Source organism: Eschrichtius robustus, chromosome 18 (assembly GCF_028021215.1).
Source record: "Eschrichtius robustus isolate mEscRob2 chromosome 18, mEscRob2.pri, whole genome shotgun sequence".
Classification (NCBI taxonomy): domain Eukaryota; kingdom Metazoa; phylum Chordata; class Mammalia; order Artiodactyla; family Eschrichtiidae; genus Eschrichtius; species Eschrichtius robustus.
Window position 1 is genome coordinate 57,083,487 of NC_090841.1, and position 20,921 is coordinate 57,104,407.

The following is a 20,921-nucleotide window of genomic DNA, read 5'->3' on the forward strand; positions in this document are numbered from 1 at the left end:
TTACCATGTGTCATTCAATAAAAGTGAAATGCAATGGCTGTTTAATAATTTTAAAAGTCAGGACTGGAGTTGAAAGGAAACATAAAAAGAAATTTCAAAAATTTTGAGGATTTGGTTCTAGATATTTTCTTCTTAGTAGCCTAAAGAGGCTCCCTTGAAATTTTAATGAAGATCTGACCAGTATAGTTTTATATTTGTGTGTAATAGAAATGTCAGAGATGAATTATGGGTTATGATTCCTAACAATTTTTCATCTGAAGTTCTGATTAGCTTTACAAATAATTACCTATACATTTTATATTGTTTAATGTTTTATCTACTTTCTTTCCCAGTGAAAACTAAAATATTTTAATAAAAATAACTTATTTGATAATTAACCTCCTATACTTGAAGAAAATAATTAATTTCAACAACATTTTACTCTACCATGTGATCCACACAATATATAGGAAAACAAAAAAACATCTGCCTTGATATCACCGAGACATAAGTGAGCAAATTTTTTTTTTAACAACTGATTATCAATTTATTAAAAATGTTGATTTAAGCATCTGCAATGGTGACTTCAACCTCGACTCCTGGCTCAGTACTGATGGAAGTGATCTGCTTGACAATCTCAGAAGGATTCTGCAGGTTAATGAGTCGCTTGTGGATCCTCATCTGGAAACGATCCCAAGTCTTAGAACCTTCACTACAAGGAGTTTTCCTTCTAGTTATTCTCAGAGTCTTTGTAGGCATCCGAACCGGTCCTTTCACTTTGAGATTCTTTACCTTCGCGCCTCTGATCAGGTCAGCACATACCTTCTCCAAAGACTTCACGTTGAGGCTGGTGAGGGTGATTCTAACCTGGTGAATCGCCACCTCGGGCTCCACGGGAGTCTTTCCGGTGTCTTTAAAAGCCATGGCTGTGGCGCGGCTTCCGGACCGACTTGCTACTCGGCGAGAGCGAAGAGTGGTGAGTCTGGAGCAGGAACAGGTGGCCCGAGGCTCCGCTGCAGCGGGGACCGCGTCTTCCTCCAAGAGTGTCAGCAAGCAAATTTTGTAGTTCAAGTTATCTTGGTAATGCCTTAGGCATAAATTAAGATATCCAGTATTGCAAGGAAGAGTCTATAAGATTTCACATCATTATATATAAATGGGCGATAATAAAAGTGATATTTTCTTATAATCATAATATGGTAATATAGTATTGCCTTGGTATATACAAACACAAGTGTGTATATTTTGTTTTTATATATCATGAACCTATTTACTCATATTTCTTGTACTGTTTCATATTCATCGTAATTTTGAAGGTTCACCTTAACTCTCACTTTAAATCGGTCTGCCCATTAAAATCTCTCACTCAATTCTTTATTTTCCTTTATATTTTATCACAATTTAAGTTTTCCTCATATTTAAATAATTTTAGTGTGTTTTCCTACCAATATAGTTTAAGTTTCATGAAGTACAGATTACATACATTGTGTCACCATGTTACAGGATCTCAATATTGGTATATAGATGAGTATCTAAATAACTGTATTTCTCAATTGTTTGTTTTCATTTTTTTTTTTTTTTAAAGAGAGTGGTTGCTTGAGGATAAACAGCTAGTTTTTTTTTTTAATTAATTAATTAATTAATGGCTGTGTTGGGTCTTCGTTTCTGTGCAAGGGCTTTCTCCAGTTGTGGCAAGCGGGGGCCACTCTTCATCGCGGTGCGTGGGCCTCCCACCATCGCGGCCTCTCTTGTTGCGGAGCACAGGCTCCAGACGCGCAGGCTCAGTAATTGTGGCTCACGGGCCCAGCTGTTCCGCGGCATGTGGGATCCTCCCAGACCAGGGCCCGAACCCGTGTCCCCTGCATTGGCAGGCAGACTCCCAACCACTGCGCCACCAGGGAAGCCCCTGTTTTCATTTTTGATACAATATTCATGCATTTAGGATTTTCAGGGTTTAATTTTTTTCTCTCAATATGATGCAAGATGTTATGAGATAAATGAAATTTTACAATTCATATTTGTTTTGTTCTACTTGTTTTCTCATTTGTTAAGTGTTACAGATGTGTTTTTCTGTGGCACTAAATTAATTTGCATAAAGTTGCTATATCAAATTGCATCTACATGCTAGAATAAAAGTTGCAGTTAATTTGTTCTTTGTTGATACACTTAAAGAAAACATTAGTTATGAACAAAGCAAAAATGTGTTTACCTCATTAATACACAAAGAAAAAAAGGTTTTACCATTTGAAGTTATCTTGTCATTGTAAAAAATGTGTTTAGTGAAGATATGTCCATTTCTTTCTCTTTTTAAAAAATTTTTCATGCCTGTTTTCCTCAAATTGCTTCACTTAAGATTTCAGTTTGCTCTATCCTAAAAATATAAACTCTGGGTACCATCTTAGGACTATTGACTATTATTTCCACAGGAATAGTCTGAAAATCTGACCATATAAACTTACATTAAGCAAATTTGATACAAATTCTAACTTATAACATTTTAAGTGTTGCCCCCCTTCAACATGCACACACTCACAGAGAAACATACATATGACGTATGAAAATAAAATCTGAAGGAGAAAATTAAACTAATTGCACAACAAAAGAAATCAGGACTATTTAATCTTTATGTATCATTGTACCTGAAAATATTTATTTACTACTATTTTAGTCTTATCTTTGTGAAGACCATTAAAGCCAAGAATAGAAGAAATAAAAAAGGAAAGATAGAAAGAAAGAATGAAAGAGAGAGAGAAATAAAGGGAAAGGAAGGAAGGAGTAGAGAGGGAGAGAGGGAAAGAGAGAGAGAAGAAAAGTAGGTAAAGCTGAGGAAGCCAATACTGAGAGACAATTCTTTATGGGTACCTGAGGTTTCCTGACATTTTGCAGAGACTTTGACTGCCTTTGTTCCAGACTATGTTTTCAAAGGTATTTGTTTAGCAATCAGCCTAAGAAGACAGAAACAATGTCTCCCTTTGTAGCAGGCATGCTTGCCTCCCTTATAAAAGATTTCAGTTTCCTAAAGTCAGGGTGCCTTTCATAAAATGCAAACTCTTGCATTCTCAGGCATCTATATGGACCTATTTGGGTTATTCCCATGAGCCTTAGTTGCAAAGTGGACTGAGGAAATACTCTGATGTTCATGCTGCTTATATTGCCATTAGCCGTAAAGTTCTATGTCTATGACTCATGTCTCCTGTATTCTGCCAGCATTTCTAAAATTGTGGCAAATTATGTGCCAGCTTTTAAGCAGAGCAAAGTCACAGATCTCTCATAGTTCTTGACAATTTTAGAATGAGGATAGCATGCTGACATAGATCTATTTCTGGAAAAGGAAGAATATAGGCTTTCTGTATATTGATTAATGGGATGTGCAGAAATTTCATGGGAAATTAGTGAACATGTTGTCCAAAATGCTATGATCTACTGGGTAATAAATGATCTTCTGCTCTATTTCTGGTTAATGTGGAAGAATTTGGGATAATACTGCATGCTGTATACCTGATAATGGTTCAAAGACAGGTGACCAAATGTTGTCCTAATTGTTGTTAACACTTCTCTGAGATTAGTTCTTGCTAATCTGGCCTCAGGTCTGCCCTATTGTAACAAGTTGTATTAATTTCCATTCTGAGTAGCCAGAAGGTTCTAACCCATTTCAGAGAGCAATTATACATTCATCCATATCATGGAATTGCTGAGTGATAACTATGGGGATGGTTGTGGGAGGATATCTAGAAGCTTTCACAGGTGTTTTCCATGAGAGGTGCAGGGGCTACGGAGGGCCATCTCCTACTGTTTTTAATAGAGTTATCATTAAAGTTATATAAAAGGACAATCAAATCATGGTCTAAACTGACTCATGGTAGATGACAAACCGTATATTTAAATGTAAGTTTCTTGCAAAACTTTTGGAGAACTGTGACACATAATTTTGTTTTGAGAGAAAAGATATAGGAGTGTCTCTCTAAGATAGAGTGTCATGAGTGCCTTCCCTCTCTAGTACCTAATGGGCTCTTGTATAATTGTAACTTTATACCCATTGCAAAGGCAGTCTGTGGACTGAAACAAGATATCTGCAAACCATATATCTGATAAGGACTTAATTTCCAAAATATAATGAACTCCTACAACTCAATAGCAAAACAAACCAAATAACCCAATTAAGAAATGGGTAAAGGTCTTGAACAGACATTTCTCCAAAGACATATAAATGGCCAACAGGTAAAGGGAAAAGGTGCTCAAATTCATCAATCAAGGGAAATGCAAATTTCATCAAGGGAAATGCAAATGAAAACCACAATGAGATATCACCTCACACCTGTCAGGATGAATATTATCCAAGAAACAAACAAAAAATAATAATTGTTGGTGAAGATGTGAAGAAATTGGAATCCATGTATGCTGTTGGTGGAAGGTTGTCATTGCTATTTTTTAAATTAAATTATAGTAATAGAATTCCTACCATCCTGATAGAAACTAGTTCATTCAATGTTTATCCCTCTCCCACTATTTATAGGAGTTCCCAAAGGGATGCCTTACCTGTCCATATAAAACAGTCCGTTAACAGAAGTTGCTGTGCAAGGTCACTGCTCTTTCTCTATACAAGCCCAGTGCCTGCCAAACTGCTGATGAACACTGTAGTCACTTTCCACAACATGAAGATGCTGACATTCACCTAAAAACAAACAAACACCTTACATCTGGATATTCTCATCATGTGGAGTAGTAATTGCCAGGTTGATTTTGGAAGTGAGAAGGATTTTCATTTTAAAATATAAACTATGAATTAGTAATGCTTGCATCAGACTTTTCTATCTCAAAAACCTCCTTTCATCTATTTGAAAAAATTCTAAACCCTCTCATCTACTAATCTGGAAAGTGAACTAAGTTGTAAGGCTTAACACTGATAGATGTCATATTATATGCAACCTTCTTTTTTATTCTCCCCCATATACTCTCTTCATAACTTAAATTTCCTCTATTATTAGTACAAAATTAAATATGTCATGGATATCAATTGATATAAACTGAGACTAAGGTGAAGTTGTAACAAGGGCAAAGGAAGTATATATACACTAATCATCTACTTCATATAATATACTCAACCTCTCATATTTTAGTGGAGAGCTTAAAGAGAAACTTAAGGTAGAATTCTATCATGTTACTACTTTAATTATATTAACAAATGTTAGATTAAGAGGAAAAGTGAAGGAGAAAGAGAGAGAATGATCACTGTCATATGTAACTCTGTCCACTGTAGTCAAGGACAGATTTTCTTGAAAATAAGTTATGTGAGAGATGTGAACTTAAAGTTTTTTTGCTTGTTTGTTTTGTCAAAAGCCACTCTCTTTTAACTTTCGTACAGAACCAATTATTACTTCAATGTATAAAGACATATATTTACAATGTAGTCCATCAAAAAGGCAGCAGTGATCAAGCCAAAAAGGTGATCTATTTCATAAATGAATTAAAAATTGCTTGCTTTAAAATACTTTAGAGATGTTCTGAATGCAGTGTATTTTTTCCTAAGAATTCTAAAGGAAAATTTAAATGATTTTCACTGTTAGTGCTGATTTTGCATTTCACCACATAATAGGCAACTCAATTGTGTATACAACAGATGAGGAATAAACTTAACTAAGAAAGCAAAAGACTTGTATACCAAAAGCTATAAAATATTGATAAAAGAAATTAAAGACACATAAAAATGGAAAAATATTTATATTCGTGGACTGGAAGACTTAGTATTGTTAAAATATCAATACTGCCCAAAGACGTCTACAGATTTAATGCTGAAGGCATCATGCAACCTGATTTCAAAGTATAGTCTACAGTAATCAAAACAGTATTAGTACTGGCATGAAAACAGATACATAAAACAATGGGACTGGACCATTATCTTTCACCACACTCACACACACACACACACACACACACACACACAAAACAATACAAAATGGATTAAAGACTTAAGTATAGACCCGAAACTGTAAAACTACAAGAAGAAAACAAATCCAACAGTGTATAAAAATAATTATACACCAAGACATTGTGGGATTTATCCGAGGTATGCAAGGCTGGCTCAATATTCAAAAACCAACTAACGTAATGTTTCACATCAACACACTGAAAAGAAAAATCACATGATCATATCAATAGATGCAGAAACAGCATTTGACAAAATCCAACACTAAATGTGATAAAAACTTCTGGTAAAATAGCAATAGAGAGAAATTTCCTCAACTTAATGAAAAATATCAACAAAAACACTTATTACCTAGCATCATACTTAATTATGAGAAACTTGAAGCTTTCCTATTAAGAGCAGGTACAAGAAAAGAAGGTCTCCTCTCACCACTCCCTTTCAACAACATACAGGAAGTTCAAGCTAATCCAATAAGACAAGAAAAAGAAATAAAATGTATACCGATTGGGAAGGAAGACATAAAAGTGTCTTTGTTCACAGATGACATGACTGTCTATGCAAAAAATCCAAAAGAATTGACAAAAAAATCCTAGAACTAATAAGAAATTATAGTAAGTTGCAGTATACATGGTTAATATACAAAGTTTGTCACTTTCCTATGTACCAATAATGAACAAGTGAAATTTAAAATTAAAAATGCAATACCATTTATAGTAGCACCTGCGAAAATGAAATACTTAGGTAAAAATCTAGCAAAATATATACAAGATGTATATGAGGAAAACTATAAAACTGGGATGAAAGGAGTCAAAGAGGAACTAAATAAGTGGAGAGAAATTCCATGCTCATGGATAGTTAAGATTCATGTCAATATTGTCAAAATGTCAGTTCTTCCTAACTTGATCTATAGATTTAATACAATTAAAATCAAAATCCCAATAAGTTATTTGTGGATAGAAACAAATTGTTTCTTACATTGAAATGGAGAGGCAAAAACCCCCAGAATAGCTAACATAATATTGAAGGAGAAGAACAAAGTTGGAGGACTAACACTACTTGACTTCTTCATGACTTACTGTAAAGCTACAGTAATCAGAACAGTGTGGTACTGGCAAGAGAATAGGTCAGTGGAACATAACAGAGAACTCAGAAATAGACTCATGTAAATATAGTCAACTGACCTTTGACAGAGCGGCAATGACAAATACAATGGAGCAAAGATAGTCTTTTCAACAAAAGTGCTGGAACAACCAGTACATGCACCATTGGTGTGACTGCAAAATGGTAGAGCTTCTGCAGAAAACATTTAAAAAAATTTCTCAAAAAATTAAAAACAGAACTACTACATGATCCAGTAATCACACCTCTGGGTAATTTAAATCAGGTTCTCAAGGAGATATTAGTACTCCCATGTTCACTGCAGCACTATTCACAATTGCCAAGGTAAGAAAGGAACCTGAATGTTCATTAGTAGATGAATGGATAAAGAAAATATAATGTGTATGTATGTGTGTATATATATATATATAAACACACACATACACAAACACAATGGAATCTTATTCAGCTTTAAAAACAAAGGAACTTGTGTGACACATGACAACATGGATGAAACTTGAAGACATTATTCTAAGTGAAATAAATTAGACACAGAAAGACAAAAACTGCATGATTCCATATACATGAGGTATCTTAAATAGTCAAATTCATAGAATCAAAGAATGCTAGAGTGGTTGCCAGGGGTTGGAGGAAGGAGGAAATGAGGAGTTACTAGTCAATGGGTAGAAAGTTTCAGTTAAATAAGATGAATAAATTCTAGAGATCTGCTGTACAACATTACACCTGTCATCAACAATACTGTATTGTACACTTAAACATTTTTTAAGACAGTAGATTTCATGTTAAGTGTTTTCACTAAAATTAAAAAAAAAAAACAGATGAGAGTGTAACTGTCCTTCTCTAGGACACTTCTTTCTCTCAGTAGTCAGAGAAGCACTACTTCACACTTACAGGATTTGGTGGAACAGAATTTATAAAACACTGTTTGTTCTAAGGCCAGTTGTGATTATCGATGATGATTTTTGTAATCATTAGTTCAGATGAGTGCTTCTCACCATTTAATATGCATTCAAATCACCTGGGGATCCTGATAAAATGTACATTTAGATTAAGTAAGTCTGGGTGGGTGCTGAGATTCTACATATAATGAGCTCTCAGGGTACTAATGAGGACCACACTGAGAGAAACAAGGGTCTTTATCATTTAGATCAAAATTCCTTTGTTTTACATAAACATTATAACATTTTTTGGGCCAACCCCCATTTATATCACTAAATTACAATAGATTGTATTTTTACTTAAGGTACTTTTATACTTATCATTCCTTAAGCACATTAAGAACTGAATATTGGGGTAAGGCAGTCTGGTGTGTATGTGCTGGCAATCATTACAGAACACTGTCTATAATACAAAGAAAGCTCTAGATAATATCTATAAAGATTAATGATGGCCTACAAAGAATATGCTGTAATTATCACACATTAGTTGATTTATATGAGAATACACTTAAATACTGACTTGTATTTCTAATTTTCAGAAAAAGGGAAAAAATGATACATTAAGTCAATATTAAATATTTCTCATCACTTGAATGTTGAAAATATGGTACTGCCACCTCTTGGTAAGAGGTATAGTAGCAAGATAAGGGCTGTTTAAATGATTAAAATTTTTTAAAGTAATATATTTTCATTGTTTTATGTACTCGTAGTTGATGACATCAGATTTAAGTCAGTTCTCTAGAGATAAATCAAGAATTTAGACTCACTTGTGAATATCTTTCCTTGTGTTGACGTATTTTGGTAAACAGTTCCTTAGTGTAAAATATTTTGCTAACCTGTTCCTCTTTATTCTGATGTCACTAACACAAAAGATAATGGGAACTTATTTATTCAGTAAAAAGTAGTAACAGTACTCATTTTCATTATGAGCAAATTGAGACTATTTTCTTCTTTTCCCTTCACATAAAATTGAGTCATTTGGGGTCAATCTGGATAGCAAATGAAAGAAGAAAGAAATAACCAGTCACATTATTCTTAAAAGAGATGAGACTTTACTACTTGCTAACATCCTAGGATTCAGTAATCTTTTAATATGATATTCATATGACTTCATGGACTAATTCATCAATTTAGTTAGGCAAAACAAAACAAAAATCAGTTAAGTTTTTTTGTCTTTTTCAGAACATGAATTGCAATTAAAACTGTCTACCAAAGGTGGAAAAGCCAAAGCATTGGCTATTGTAGGAATGTTGAGTCTCTGATACTCAAAACATATTTGTTTGAATAGTGGATGAGAAATAAAATGGAAAGATTATACCTTTGGTACAAACTGATACCATATGCAAATTTAGGGGGGAGTTGCCAGATCTTATTTTTTTAGAGAAATATAGCCATTTAATTTTTATGTAAAATTTTCTGTTTTGTAAATGATATGTTCCTGTTTTCTTTTTTTTAAACCTATAGGCTACTGGTTTGCAACCTACCATATAAAATACAGAATCTTAAAACAGGATGTTTTGTTAGAGATCATGTCTTCCTTCTAACAATTTTACAAATGAATATCCTAAAATCAAATTGATTTGACCACGGTGTCGGTCAAAGTTCCTGCATTAGAAGGTAAATCTAATGATCTTTAGTATGATATCCATTGATAAAGTATACTGAAAAACACTTCAAGGCTACCCTTACAGTACAAACTTTAAAATAAAATCTAATTAGATTATATCAGTTTTCTTCCTTTATCATATCCCATAATACTGTACCTAGTATACATTATAGAACACAGGTTATGTACACATCTATTCATGAATTCTTCAAAAGATTTTACAAACTTTCTTCTTTTCCTTAGATGTTTTTCATTATTCATGTCATATAGTGAATGACGGTGTTTGTTGAATATATTAAAATACTATAACACATTGATAATATTAACATGTCAATTCTTTGTTTATTTCTTACAAGGAACTCAATGTGTATTACGAAACTAGCACATTAATCTTGCATTATCTCTTTGAAGTAATGGAAAACCAGTATTATTTGACACATAATTTGACTTACAGATACAAGAGAGAAGCTGAAGTATATTTTCCAAGTAACAAATAGAAAGCTAGTGATAAAGTGATTACACTTGGTGATAGTTAATTTAATGCAGCAAATTCACTGGACCATGGGGTGCCCAGATGTTTGGTCAAATATTATTCTGGGGTTTCTGTGATTGTGTTTTGGGATGTGATTAACGTTTAAATAGGTAGACTGAGAAAAACAGGTTGCTCTCTTCAATGTGGATGGGGCTCATCCAATCAGGTGAAGGCCAGAACAGAATAGTCCCCTGACCCTCCCCCCCAGTAACAGTGAATTCTGCCCCAATGGCCTTATACTCTTGGTTCTGTTTCTCTGGAGAACACTGAACAAGATCTGCTTCTTAAAAACTGTGCCTTTTAACGGAATGACTGATGTCTCACGTAATTTTAATTGTATTTTTTATAAGGTTGTGGTTAATACCACCTCAACCATTTATTCTTCCAATAAAAATATGGTGAGTGGTTATGATCACTGAAAGATACTGTTACCTGATTAATACTCTTCAACTTTCCAAGTAAATATTAATGAACAGTCAAAAGGGGTGTAAAATTCAAATAATTGTAGGGAATTTGGAATATGATCAGAAACACTGAGAAATTTCCACCTTTCTTACATTACAGCAAATTCTCTGGTAAAACACTGGACCACAGTGGGAAAGACAGTATATTAACATCTAGTCACTCATCTGAATTTTCCTCAATTTAAACAATTGTTTCCTCAATTTAAACAATTGTTTAAATTCCTTAAGAAGTTTTCAAGTATCCTTTAAACTTCTTAAGGAATTTAAACAATTGTTTCTCAATATACTCCCTTGTCTCTCTATCTGTAACCTATTGCTCTTACTGAATTGAGCACTCATAACCAGGTACTTTAAAAATAATGCTTTTTCTTTAAAAAGAGATGTATTCATCAGATGTCATGAACTTAGAAGGCAAAAGAGGAAGTGCTTGAATCATCAGCTGGCCACCTACTCTATACTACAATACATTTACAACCAGAGATTTTCCCTCTGGACAGGTTTGGCTAGTGACAGATAAGATGGCAGTGACCAATTTGGTCAATAATCCTTGCTTGATATCTGTTTTCAGTTTTTTATTCTTAGGTGGGCAGTTATTGTAATAGAATTGGACAACAAAAGACCATACGTGCAGGAAATATGCATTTTTCCAACATTTTCATATCCTTGCTAGAGCTTAGTCATGTCCATATCAACTGATACAAAATGTATTATTGAATAATCTCTTTTATATGTTAAACCAAAACATACTTAGTATTTGTACTATAGTTGACTTTATTTTCTGAGAAGTATTAATCATAATTATATTAATAATATTGTGTAGGAAATTTTCCATTATGTGATTGCTTTCCCTTATCTCTAAGGTGATTATAATCAGAATTCACACACAATGGACCATATTTATGAATTGAATATCTTCTGAGAAGGGTCAGGGGAGGTTGCTACCTTGCTATCACTCTACCTTCATGCTTTTAGTCCTGAGTTTCTTTCCAAAATAGCTAGAATCACTTTACCTCCAACTTTATTCCATAGCTGTTTCCTACTGTACATTCGCTATAGATTATTACTACCTATGACATGATATGGTGGGAGACAGAAGTGGAAAGCAGTGGGTCTATATAAATGAATAGGTGCACATATTACAAGAAAGTTAATAAACTCAGTATACTCTGAAGGTTATTATATTTTGTTCATTCTCAGGAGACAGAAAACCACAAATACCTTTAGAATATTTAAAATAAACTACATGCTTCCATGTAAGAAGACCACGCATCAGGATCAAAGATCCTTACAGAGACTTGCACAGCTACAGATGTATATTAGTAAATATTCAAATTTAGGAAAAAGTTTGTGTACATCAATGTCCTACAGCTTATGGTTTAAAAGGAGGAATTAATATTAAACAGTTAGAAAATGTGGGGAAGCAAAAGCAATCTGTAGATGTTCACAAGATAAAACATATCTCTAATCATTCAAAAATATATCAACAGATAATCAAAAACAACAGTCTATGAAAAACGTATTCAACTTCAAAGAATGCCAGTTGAACATGTAAGACATAGAAGATAAACATTCTTCAAAAATCCCCACTACAGACTGTGATTCAAATAGCAAACTGACCTTAGACAGATAACACTTGCCCCATTCCAAAAGCCAATTTTAAATATTCAATGCAACAATAAAAATAGTAAAAAAGTCTAACAACATCCACATTGCAGAGCCTTTTGCCATTTGCATACCCAGTCATTTGTAGAAAAATTTTGATATAAGCAAGAAAAGACAAGATGAAAATAAAAACACACTAACAAAACAGGGAAAGAAGCCCACATGGAAGAAAAATGCTCAAAGGGCAACACATGGAAAGCACTAGGATCCCCCCCCGAAGATAAATAAACATGAGCAAGAAGAAAAGATGGGTTGTTGGTATTGATAACATATCTCAATCTTATGTTAGTGCAATAGAGTAATTGGCCATAGTAGTCCGTCCCAGGGTATTCTGTAGTAACAATCTTAAAATCTCATGGCTTAGCACTGCAAAAGTTTATTTCTCACTCAGACTAGAAGTATATCATGTTGGCAGCATGTTTAGCTCATTATGGTTATTCTGGGATCCCAGCTGATATAGCTTCATCTTAATATTCGCTTTCAAGATCACCTTGGCAGAAGAAAAAGAATATGATAATTTATTTTCAGGCTTTGAAAAATTCCAGTGGAAATGACACGTCACTTCTGCTAACATTTCACTGAACAAAGTAATCATACTATTGTGCTCTATTTTATACCCTACGCTATTCTGTTTTTCTGTATTCCACCTTAGTTTGGAGTTAAGTTTCCAAATACACTTGTAGAACAGACATTATAGCAGTGGTCGTAGTGTTTGTTTTACATAACAATTGTCTCAGAGTATTTTAAGGCATATTTTAGAACCTGTTTTAGTTAAGTCTGAGTGTTGCCTGCAGACTGCACGTCTAAAAAGCACCACAGGTGGTATTTATGTAGGTGGTCTGGGTACCAAACTTTGAGTGAATGAAAAAACAAGTGACTAACTTTTAATGATATCTCAGAGATCCCATCCTCTTTGTCTCTCCTCACTTGCTCTACTTGCAGGGAGGAAGCCAGATAGGAATCAAGACAGAAAATTTCTGCATGGGAACGTTAATTGAAGCTTTTAAACAAAGGGGCTAAGGGGAGAAAACTTTTTGTTTTTGGGACTCCTAAAACCCCTGTGAGTATTGCTAGATGACTTTCTCCCTTTCTAAAAATTCTTTTCTCTCTTTGCTCTGAACAGCTTTCAAGAAAATGGAATCTTATCCATCAAAAGTAGTTTCCTCTCCTACTTGTGAAGACTCAATGTTAGCAGGATGGAAGAGGAGATGAAGGAACTACTAGGAAGGTCAGTTAGCATGATTCTATAATAGGCAAAATATGTTTTTCAAACTTCTTGACGTTCTACATTATCTCAAAAGACACTGGTAAGGGATTAGGATCAAACTGCAAGCTCAGTATAAATAGCATCCATTCACTGATTTTTTTTCTCATAACAAATAATGCAAATAACCTCAGAAGCTTAAACTGGTATGTTAGTTTAGTCTATTCAGGATGGTATGATAAAACTCTATAGACTGGGTGGCTTATAAATAACAGAAATTTATTTCTCACAGTTCTAGAGCCTGGAAGTCCAAGATCAAGGCACTGGCAGATCTACTGTCTGGTGGGAGCCCACTTCCTGGTTCACAGACTGCTCTCTTTTCACTATATCTTCACACTGAGGAAGGAACAAGGGAGCTCTCTGTGATCTCTTTCATAAGGGCACTAATTTCACTCTTAAGAGTTCTACCCTCATGACCTATCACTTCCCAAAGTCCCCACCTTCTAATACCATCACACTGGGTTTAGGAATTAACATGGATTTGGGGGTAACTGAAACATTCCATCTATAGCAACTGGTAGAAGTCTGACCATGCCAGATTTGTGAATGAGAATTCTCGGCTTTGAGATTCTACTCATATTCATCTTAACTAAAATGCCTTCTTATTGATTTATAATTTAAGGGGCTCCACTATATTTTTATTCTTGTTTTCCTTCTCTTCTTAAAAAAAAAATCACCTATTTTAATTTCTCTGCAAGACGGTCATCTTTCTGTCCATTCTCCAGCTAGTTATCTAGCTTTCCACCACATTATTAAATCAACTGTCTTTACATATTTTCTTTCCACTTCTTTCTATAGCAATCTATAGTCCTACCTCTCCTAGGCTTTTATCAAGCTCTTTGTCCTTAGTTGGTTAATTTTTTCCTACTGAACTGTTTATTTTCTCATATTTTTAGGTGTTTAAAGCATTCCCATTGTACTACTATCTTAATGAGTACTTTTGGATTTTTACATAGGCATATTTTACACTAAACTTATATAAAATTATATTTACATCAGTATCATGTTCCATACTGAATACATCTTTGATGCACATTTTACTCTACAATACTGTAAGAAATTAGTCATCTCCAAATATCAAGTATGAGTTTTTTCACACAACTGAATGAAAAGAAACTGTTGGTCTATTTGCTCCTTCATCCATGCTTCTCTAACCCACTGTATTCATACATTTACCTGTTTGTCTAACAATCATTCATTGACCACTCACAATGCTAGGTGCTGAATAGATAGAGTAAAATAATATGAGTTATGCAAGCAGTTCAGAATTACTAAAGTTTAACTTTCTTTTTTTAAAATTTTTATTGAAGTATAGTTGATTTAAAACATCATGTTAGTTTCAGGTGTACAACATGGCTACTCAACATTTTTATAGCTTATCCTCCATTTAAAATCACCACAAAATAATGGTTATATTTCACTGTACTCCTCCCCCCTGTAGCCTGTCCACTTTATGCACAGTAGTTTGTACCTCTCAATTAAATTTAAACACTATTTAGAGAATAGCACTGTTTAAGTATGAACAGCACATAGGGTTTAGGAGATGAAATGATAAGTGACTGAAAAGTAGTTACAGCCTAGAATAGAAATGTTTTTAATTTCTCAGTAATGAGCTTATTATCCCCGAAGTATTTTAACATTGAACTACTTCAAAGGGACACCATGATCATATCTGAATTTTAATAAAAATCACCCTAGTAACTCTATGAAAAATAGGTTCAAGAGGATTAAATCAAGATAGAAAATAAATTGAGAAAAATATTAATTAACCATGATAGAAATTATGAGCTCCCGAACAAAGAAGTAGAAATGATTCACGTAAGTTTATAAATACGAAGGGAGCAAGAAATGACCCAGATTGGTATCAAATTGGATGAGGAATGCAGAAAGAATAAGGACTCTTAGTGGCATGCCTCCCAATTCTCTAGTTCCTCAGACTGCATAGCTTAAGTCATAAGTGTGAAATGAAGAAAGAGAACTGAATACACACATTTCAGGCTGTGTGAGATAATGTACTAAGAATTCTGTGTGTACGTGTATGTGGGTATATATATGTTATCATATCTATTACTCATAGAGCTGCAACAGCTACCTAATGAGCCTCTCTTCCCCCCTTCCCAAAGGTGGCATGGGGCGGAGGGACGGGAAGGCACGTTTATGGATCACTGTATGGTGAAAAATGGTACTAAGATGCTTCTGAAAATATATTCTCTGTGGTGTTGGGGGAAGCCATCCACAGAGAGGACTGTCACCTCAGAATGCACAAGTCACCTGAGAGCCAGGTGAGGAGCCTCACTTGTGGCAATCTTTTGTGAAGCCATTAAAGAAGGTGTTGGGGGGACTGCAGAAAATCAACTGCTTTTGGAACTAGAAGCTGGCGAATCTATCTTCTCTCAACAGCTGGGACTGGAAGAAGTCACACCGTACCTCAGCCCATAACTGAAGAAACATCCACAAGCAGGAGCTTAGCACAGAACTAACTGTACTATGGTGGATTCTAGCATTGGAGGAAGCTTTGCCCTTGAGGAGACTGGCAATTGAGACAAAATGGAGAGCAGAGAAGAAAAGCCTTTTTCCCCTCCAGTGTCCTTCCAGTACCCTCTACCAACAACATTAACATTGTGCCAGCGTCCATATGAAAAATACGGACAAAGGGTGACCCTGACTGAGGATGCAGTGCTGGAGTTGTCCACATTTAGGCAGTACCAGAATGTCAGGCAAACATATATGTAAACCAGGCTCGAGGGTCTTTTTAATCCTTAGTCAATTAGTCATAAGAAACACTCCAGGAAGCCACAGACATGGATTGTGGGAGAGGAGACTATACAACAGCAATTGGTATTGAAAATGTCTGAGTTACCTACTCATGCAACTTGTCACTTCTGGACCTGCTTGAGCTTTGTCATAATTTGTTTTACTTTATATATTTGTTTATTATTTAGTCTAACCACCTTTTAGCAGCTTGTTGCATAGGAAGCTTCCAAGTCAGTTTTCCAAGAGCTCCAGAAGGAGGCTTTCCAGCAAGTTTCCACAGCACCACCATGCCGGTTTCCCAGTGAGTTCCAACTCTCGCCTCAGCCAGCTTTTCAGTAAGTGTTTTTGACATTATGTGCTTATTTACTACTTGCCAGCTCCTGGCCTACATTATAGATAACTTCTTTGCCATCCAGTAAAAGATGTTCCCCTATTCTCTTATGAGATCCAAATTTCAGACTTGGGGGTAGAGGTCTTCCAAATTTGTTCCTTCCTTTGTACTCATCCTCAGTCATGGAGACTGTGTTTTTTCTTAATGACCACTACTCTTGTATATTTAAGAGTTTCTTTATTTCTTAATATTTAACCTGTTTTAAAGTAGATAATACATATTCACTTTTTTTTGAACACTGAAACTTTCAGTGTTCAAATTATTATGTGGTTTTTATTTCATGATTGGACCCTAAATGATACATCGTCTTTTCCCTTGAGGTCCTTTATCCTCCCTAGAATTTCCTGTAACATACCAAATTGTTACTGAATACCAAATATATAGCAGGAACTGTGTCCAGTGTTGTTGAGAGATCAGTAATAAACCAAAATTACATAGTTTTCCTCCTCTTTTTGTGTCAAGTATAGTGATAGTGGTGGTGGTGGTAAAGGAGGAGGAGAAAAACAAGGAGAAGGAGAAGAAGAAGAAGAGGAAGGAGAAGGAGGAGGAGAAGGAGAAGAAGGAGAAGAAGGAGAAGAAGAAGGAGGAGAAGGAGAAGAAGGAGAAGGAGGAGAAGAAGAAGAAGGAGAAGGAGGAGAAGAAGAAGACAAAAAAGGAGAAGGAGGAGAAGGAGAAAAGAAGAAAAAGAAGAAGGAGAAGAAGAAGAAAATAACATTGTGTGACAAGAGGAATTACTATACACTTTATAGTGAGGAGATAAACTCCTAAGGTGTTAATATTAACTAGACTTGGAAACTCTATTATCATATAGATATCTGGAAGGAAAGCTATTACGAATCACCCTTTAACCAAAAAAACAAAAACCTTCTGAGTTTACTGCTTTTTTAAATCTGAAATCAGAAGACTTCTGTCTAAACCAATGAGCTATGTAAGATTCAAGAGTATTGTTTAATTTTATTTAGAATTGTGTCCCAGCAGCTGCACATCTAGGTGTAGACCATTCTTATCCAACAAGACATTGCTTTTGGTTTGCCATAATATGGATAAATTTTGATCCATTAGAAACCCTTCTGTGCTCCCTGTAGATAATATATATTTTTACCTCTACACCTTTCCCAGACATCAGAGTATATTTCCCCCCATCTGATTGTATGGAGAAGTTCAATAATAACTAGCAAATATGCTCTTTCATATTATTGAATAAGATAAAGTATACACTAACCGGGGCTAATTGATGGGAGGAGATACATGAGGGAAAGTCATTATTTGGTCATGGAACCAAAACATCAGTTTTTTCAGATCGCAGTGGTTAAAGAGCAGATGGTCACCCAGTGCCTGAGATGATCAGGGACAATGGATAGCAGCTGAAGATATTAGCAGGGGCTTCTGTCTGATACTCTACTCTGGCCCACCTTCACTGACATAGTCTACTGAAACTGGATTACCCACCATAAACCAGCTTAATGAGAGATTCTACACATTCCATTAATTTAGGTGAATTCTCCATATACATTTACATTCATTAAGCTAAACTAGAATCCTAGAGAGTTTGGAGTTAACTAATTTAACCCACATAAAAGTATTACTGTAGCTATCATTTAGAATTTGGGCTACAACCCAGGTTTCATTGACTCCAAGGTCTATACTCTTTCTACTGCATTTCATTTGTAAAATAAGATTTGCAAGTATAATAGTGGGGATGGAATTAACAAATGCATGAATACCTTCATCCAAGAAGGGGCAGAAAAGAGGAAGGAGAGTATACAGATGACTTGGAAGTAGAGAGACGTGTTTGGAGAGACTCTATCATGTGTACTCGTAAAGTACTTGAAAGCTCAAGATTGAATCAGACAGATTTAGAGTGCACAAGATTCTCTAGCCATGGGATATAGAGAATGTTACTTAACTTCTTTAAATAGAATTACTAAACTTCTTTCAGCTTAAATTTATGTAAGGTGAGGATAATAACAATAACTATTTAATAAGGACATTGTAAGAATTATGTCATTGCTTCCTAACTTTTACTTTACTACACACAGAGAACATGATAATATGTTTATGTCCCAATGGGTAAAACACAGAAGGCTGCTCAGGTTCCTTCAGGTTCCTACCTGTCACCTCAAAGGCTGAAAATAACATTAACATAGAATACCTAGAACTTTCTATGACACCTTAATTGAGAAGGCATTATTTAGATAAAGAATGCATAGGCATATTACTATGTTTCAACACAGTAGGTTATCAGTGAATAATAGCTACTATTATAGAAATTTTTTCCCTGTGATTAAGTGGGTCAAAATTTTCTGCTTCATGTTAATATTCAGGATACTATAAAGTGTATTCAGTAAAGTGAAGAATTCCTCTCTCTTTGGAAGATCACATCAAACCCCATATTTATTGAGTTTAACTTAGGACAAACACATCCCTCAGGTACATTCAATTTTCAGTGACAATCTAAGTCCCAGTAATTTAGGTATTGGCATGATACCTGAATTCATCTTTGGGATATGTGGTCCTTGAAAAAAAATTTTTCCGTAAACATTTTCTCATTTTATTTCTTCATTTTGACTCCTATAATGATTTTTGATGATGAAACAACTAGAACAGCAATATGTCTTCCCTCTTTTTTTTTTTTCCTTTTTAACATATTTTCTATATATTTTTCCTTTTTCCTGCAGGAGTTCAGGATTTCTGCATGTTTTTAAAGAATTCTGAAACTCTCAATGCATCTGATGAAAGCTGTGTGTGTGTGTGTATTCTCTTCAGTTTTTTTTCTTTATAAAATGTTGAATGCATTAAGCAGACACCATGGTAACATAGTTGTCGAAAACTTCTGTTCTGACAATTTATCGAGCTTTAATACTTCTCTTAGTAAATCTTCTCTTCATCTTGATGTTCATCATTTATTTTAAAATGATGTTAAATATGATTCTATGATTCTCACATATTACACGTTGGGATGATTATGGTAGATAAAATTGGTAAGGCAGATACGGAAACGGAGGGTCATATAAGTATTGAGTAATATGCTTTTCGTTAGATCACTAAATGTTGATTATTACATATAGGATTAATCCTTGGATGGATAACCTTTCAATTCACACACAGCCCCCCAAATTAAATGTTCTACTTAATTCAAGTTCATCTCAATATTGTATTGAGATGAATACTGTAATCTCATGTAATTCTCACAATTACTTTATATGGCTTGAATTTATCTCATATGTTACTTGTCTGTTTGTTTGCAACATAAATTTAATATTCTATTTCCTCCACAAACAACACTTAAATAATGCCAATCTAAAATAGCATCACTCAATTTATTACACCACTTATAAAAACTCAAATTTCATTTATCTTCAACTATAATGACTAATGAATCCATGAATCTCTTTTCCTTCCTCAATAAAAATAAGAAATTTTTAATTTTTAAGATTGCTATTTATTCATTTTCCCAGGAGTGGCAGGCTCCCTCCTGCACATTTGATAAAACACTTCTGTGAAATACAAAAACCTTCATGTCATGAAAAAAAATCTATAGAGACTTCATATTATCAGCATTTTAAAAGCAATTCCATAATAACCAGCAGCTATTTCTGCTTAAAAAAGAAGGAAGATTGAAATACAGTAAATTAAAAGATTGATTGCAAGGTAAATCCCTGTTTGGAGAAATTAGTAGAGCAAATGCTTAAACTTGCTTTCAAAAGAAGATAAGGAAATGGAATGTTGGCACATGAATATAGACTTCTGCAACAAAAAGCTAATTGGTGTATCTTGAAAGCATCAGAAAACAGAAAACTCCACAAGTTAGGACTACTGACTAAATAATGCTTCTAGTTCTCTTTCCTAGAAAATAACAGACTTTTTCTTCCATGTGATGCTCTGATATCTGAATAATTTCTATAAGGAAATCTCTCTACAAAATGATTATCTGAGTGTTAATTTTTTTTTCTTAACTTGAATGTTTCCATATTTCCTTCAAAAAGGTATATGTACTTGCCTTAGTAAAACCAAATAGTTTGAAGATTGTAAAAATCCAGAAGCACTGAATTTCTCTTCATGATTGTAATTCAGTCCTAAATATAAATATCAAATCCTTTTTTATTAATCAGACTTTGTAGGCATTGGCTGTTTTGAAATCTGGAGAGAATGGGCCTTATCTAGGGAATGTCTGAAAAAAGCTCCCTTTGCAGTTGATGTGCACATTTGGTTTAGCAGATGTTCTTTGTTGAGTCACAAATGACTTAAATCCTAGCACTGCCTAACATTCTTCTTTCTTTCAGTCACTG

At 34.4% G+C, this 20,921-nt stretch overlaps 1 protein-coding gene and 1 pseudogene across 1 annotated transcript; one reads left to right on the plus strand and one right to left on the minus strand.

Moving 5' to 3' along the window:
* Positions 1-543: 543 nt before the first annotated feature.
* Positions 544-903, minus strand: LOC137752088 (small ribosomal subunit protein uS10-like). The gene has a single exon (XM_068526804.1). The coding sequence runs from the start codon at positions 901-903 to the stop codon at positions 544-546; it is 360 nt and encodes a 119-aa protein (XP_068382905.1).
* LOC137751875 (protein enabled homolog) overlaps positions 902-20,921 on the plus strand; it is a 137,196-nt pseudogene continuing 117,176 nt past the window's right edge.

Bases quoted from the DNA above. Each gene is read 5' to 3' on its own strand.
- LOC137752088 (XM_068526804.1), bottom strand. From the start codon at position 903: ATGGCTTTTAAAGACACCGGAAAGACTCCCGTGGAGCCCGAGGTGGCG.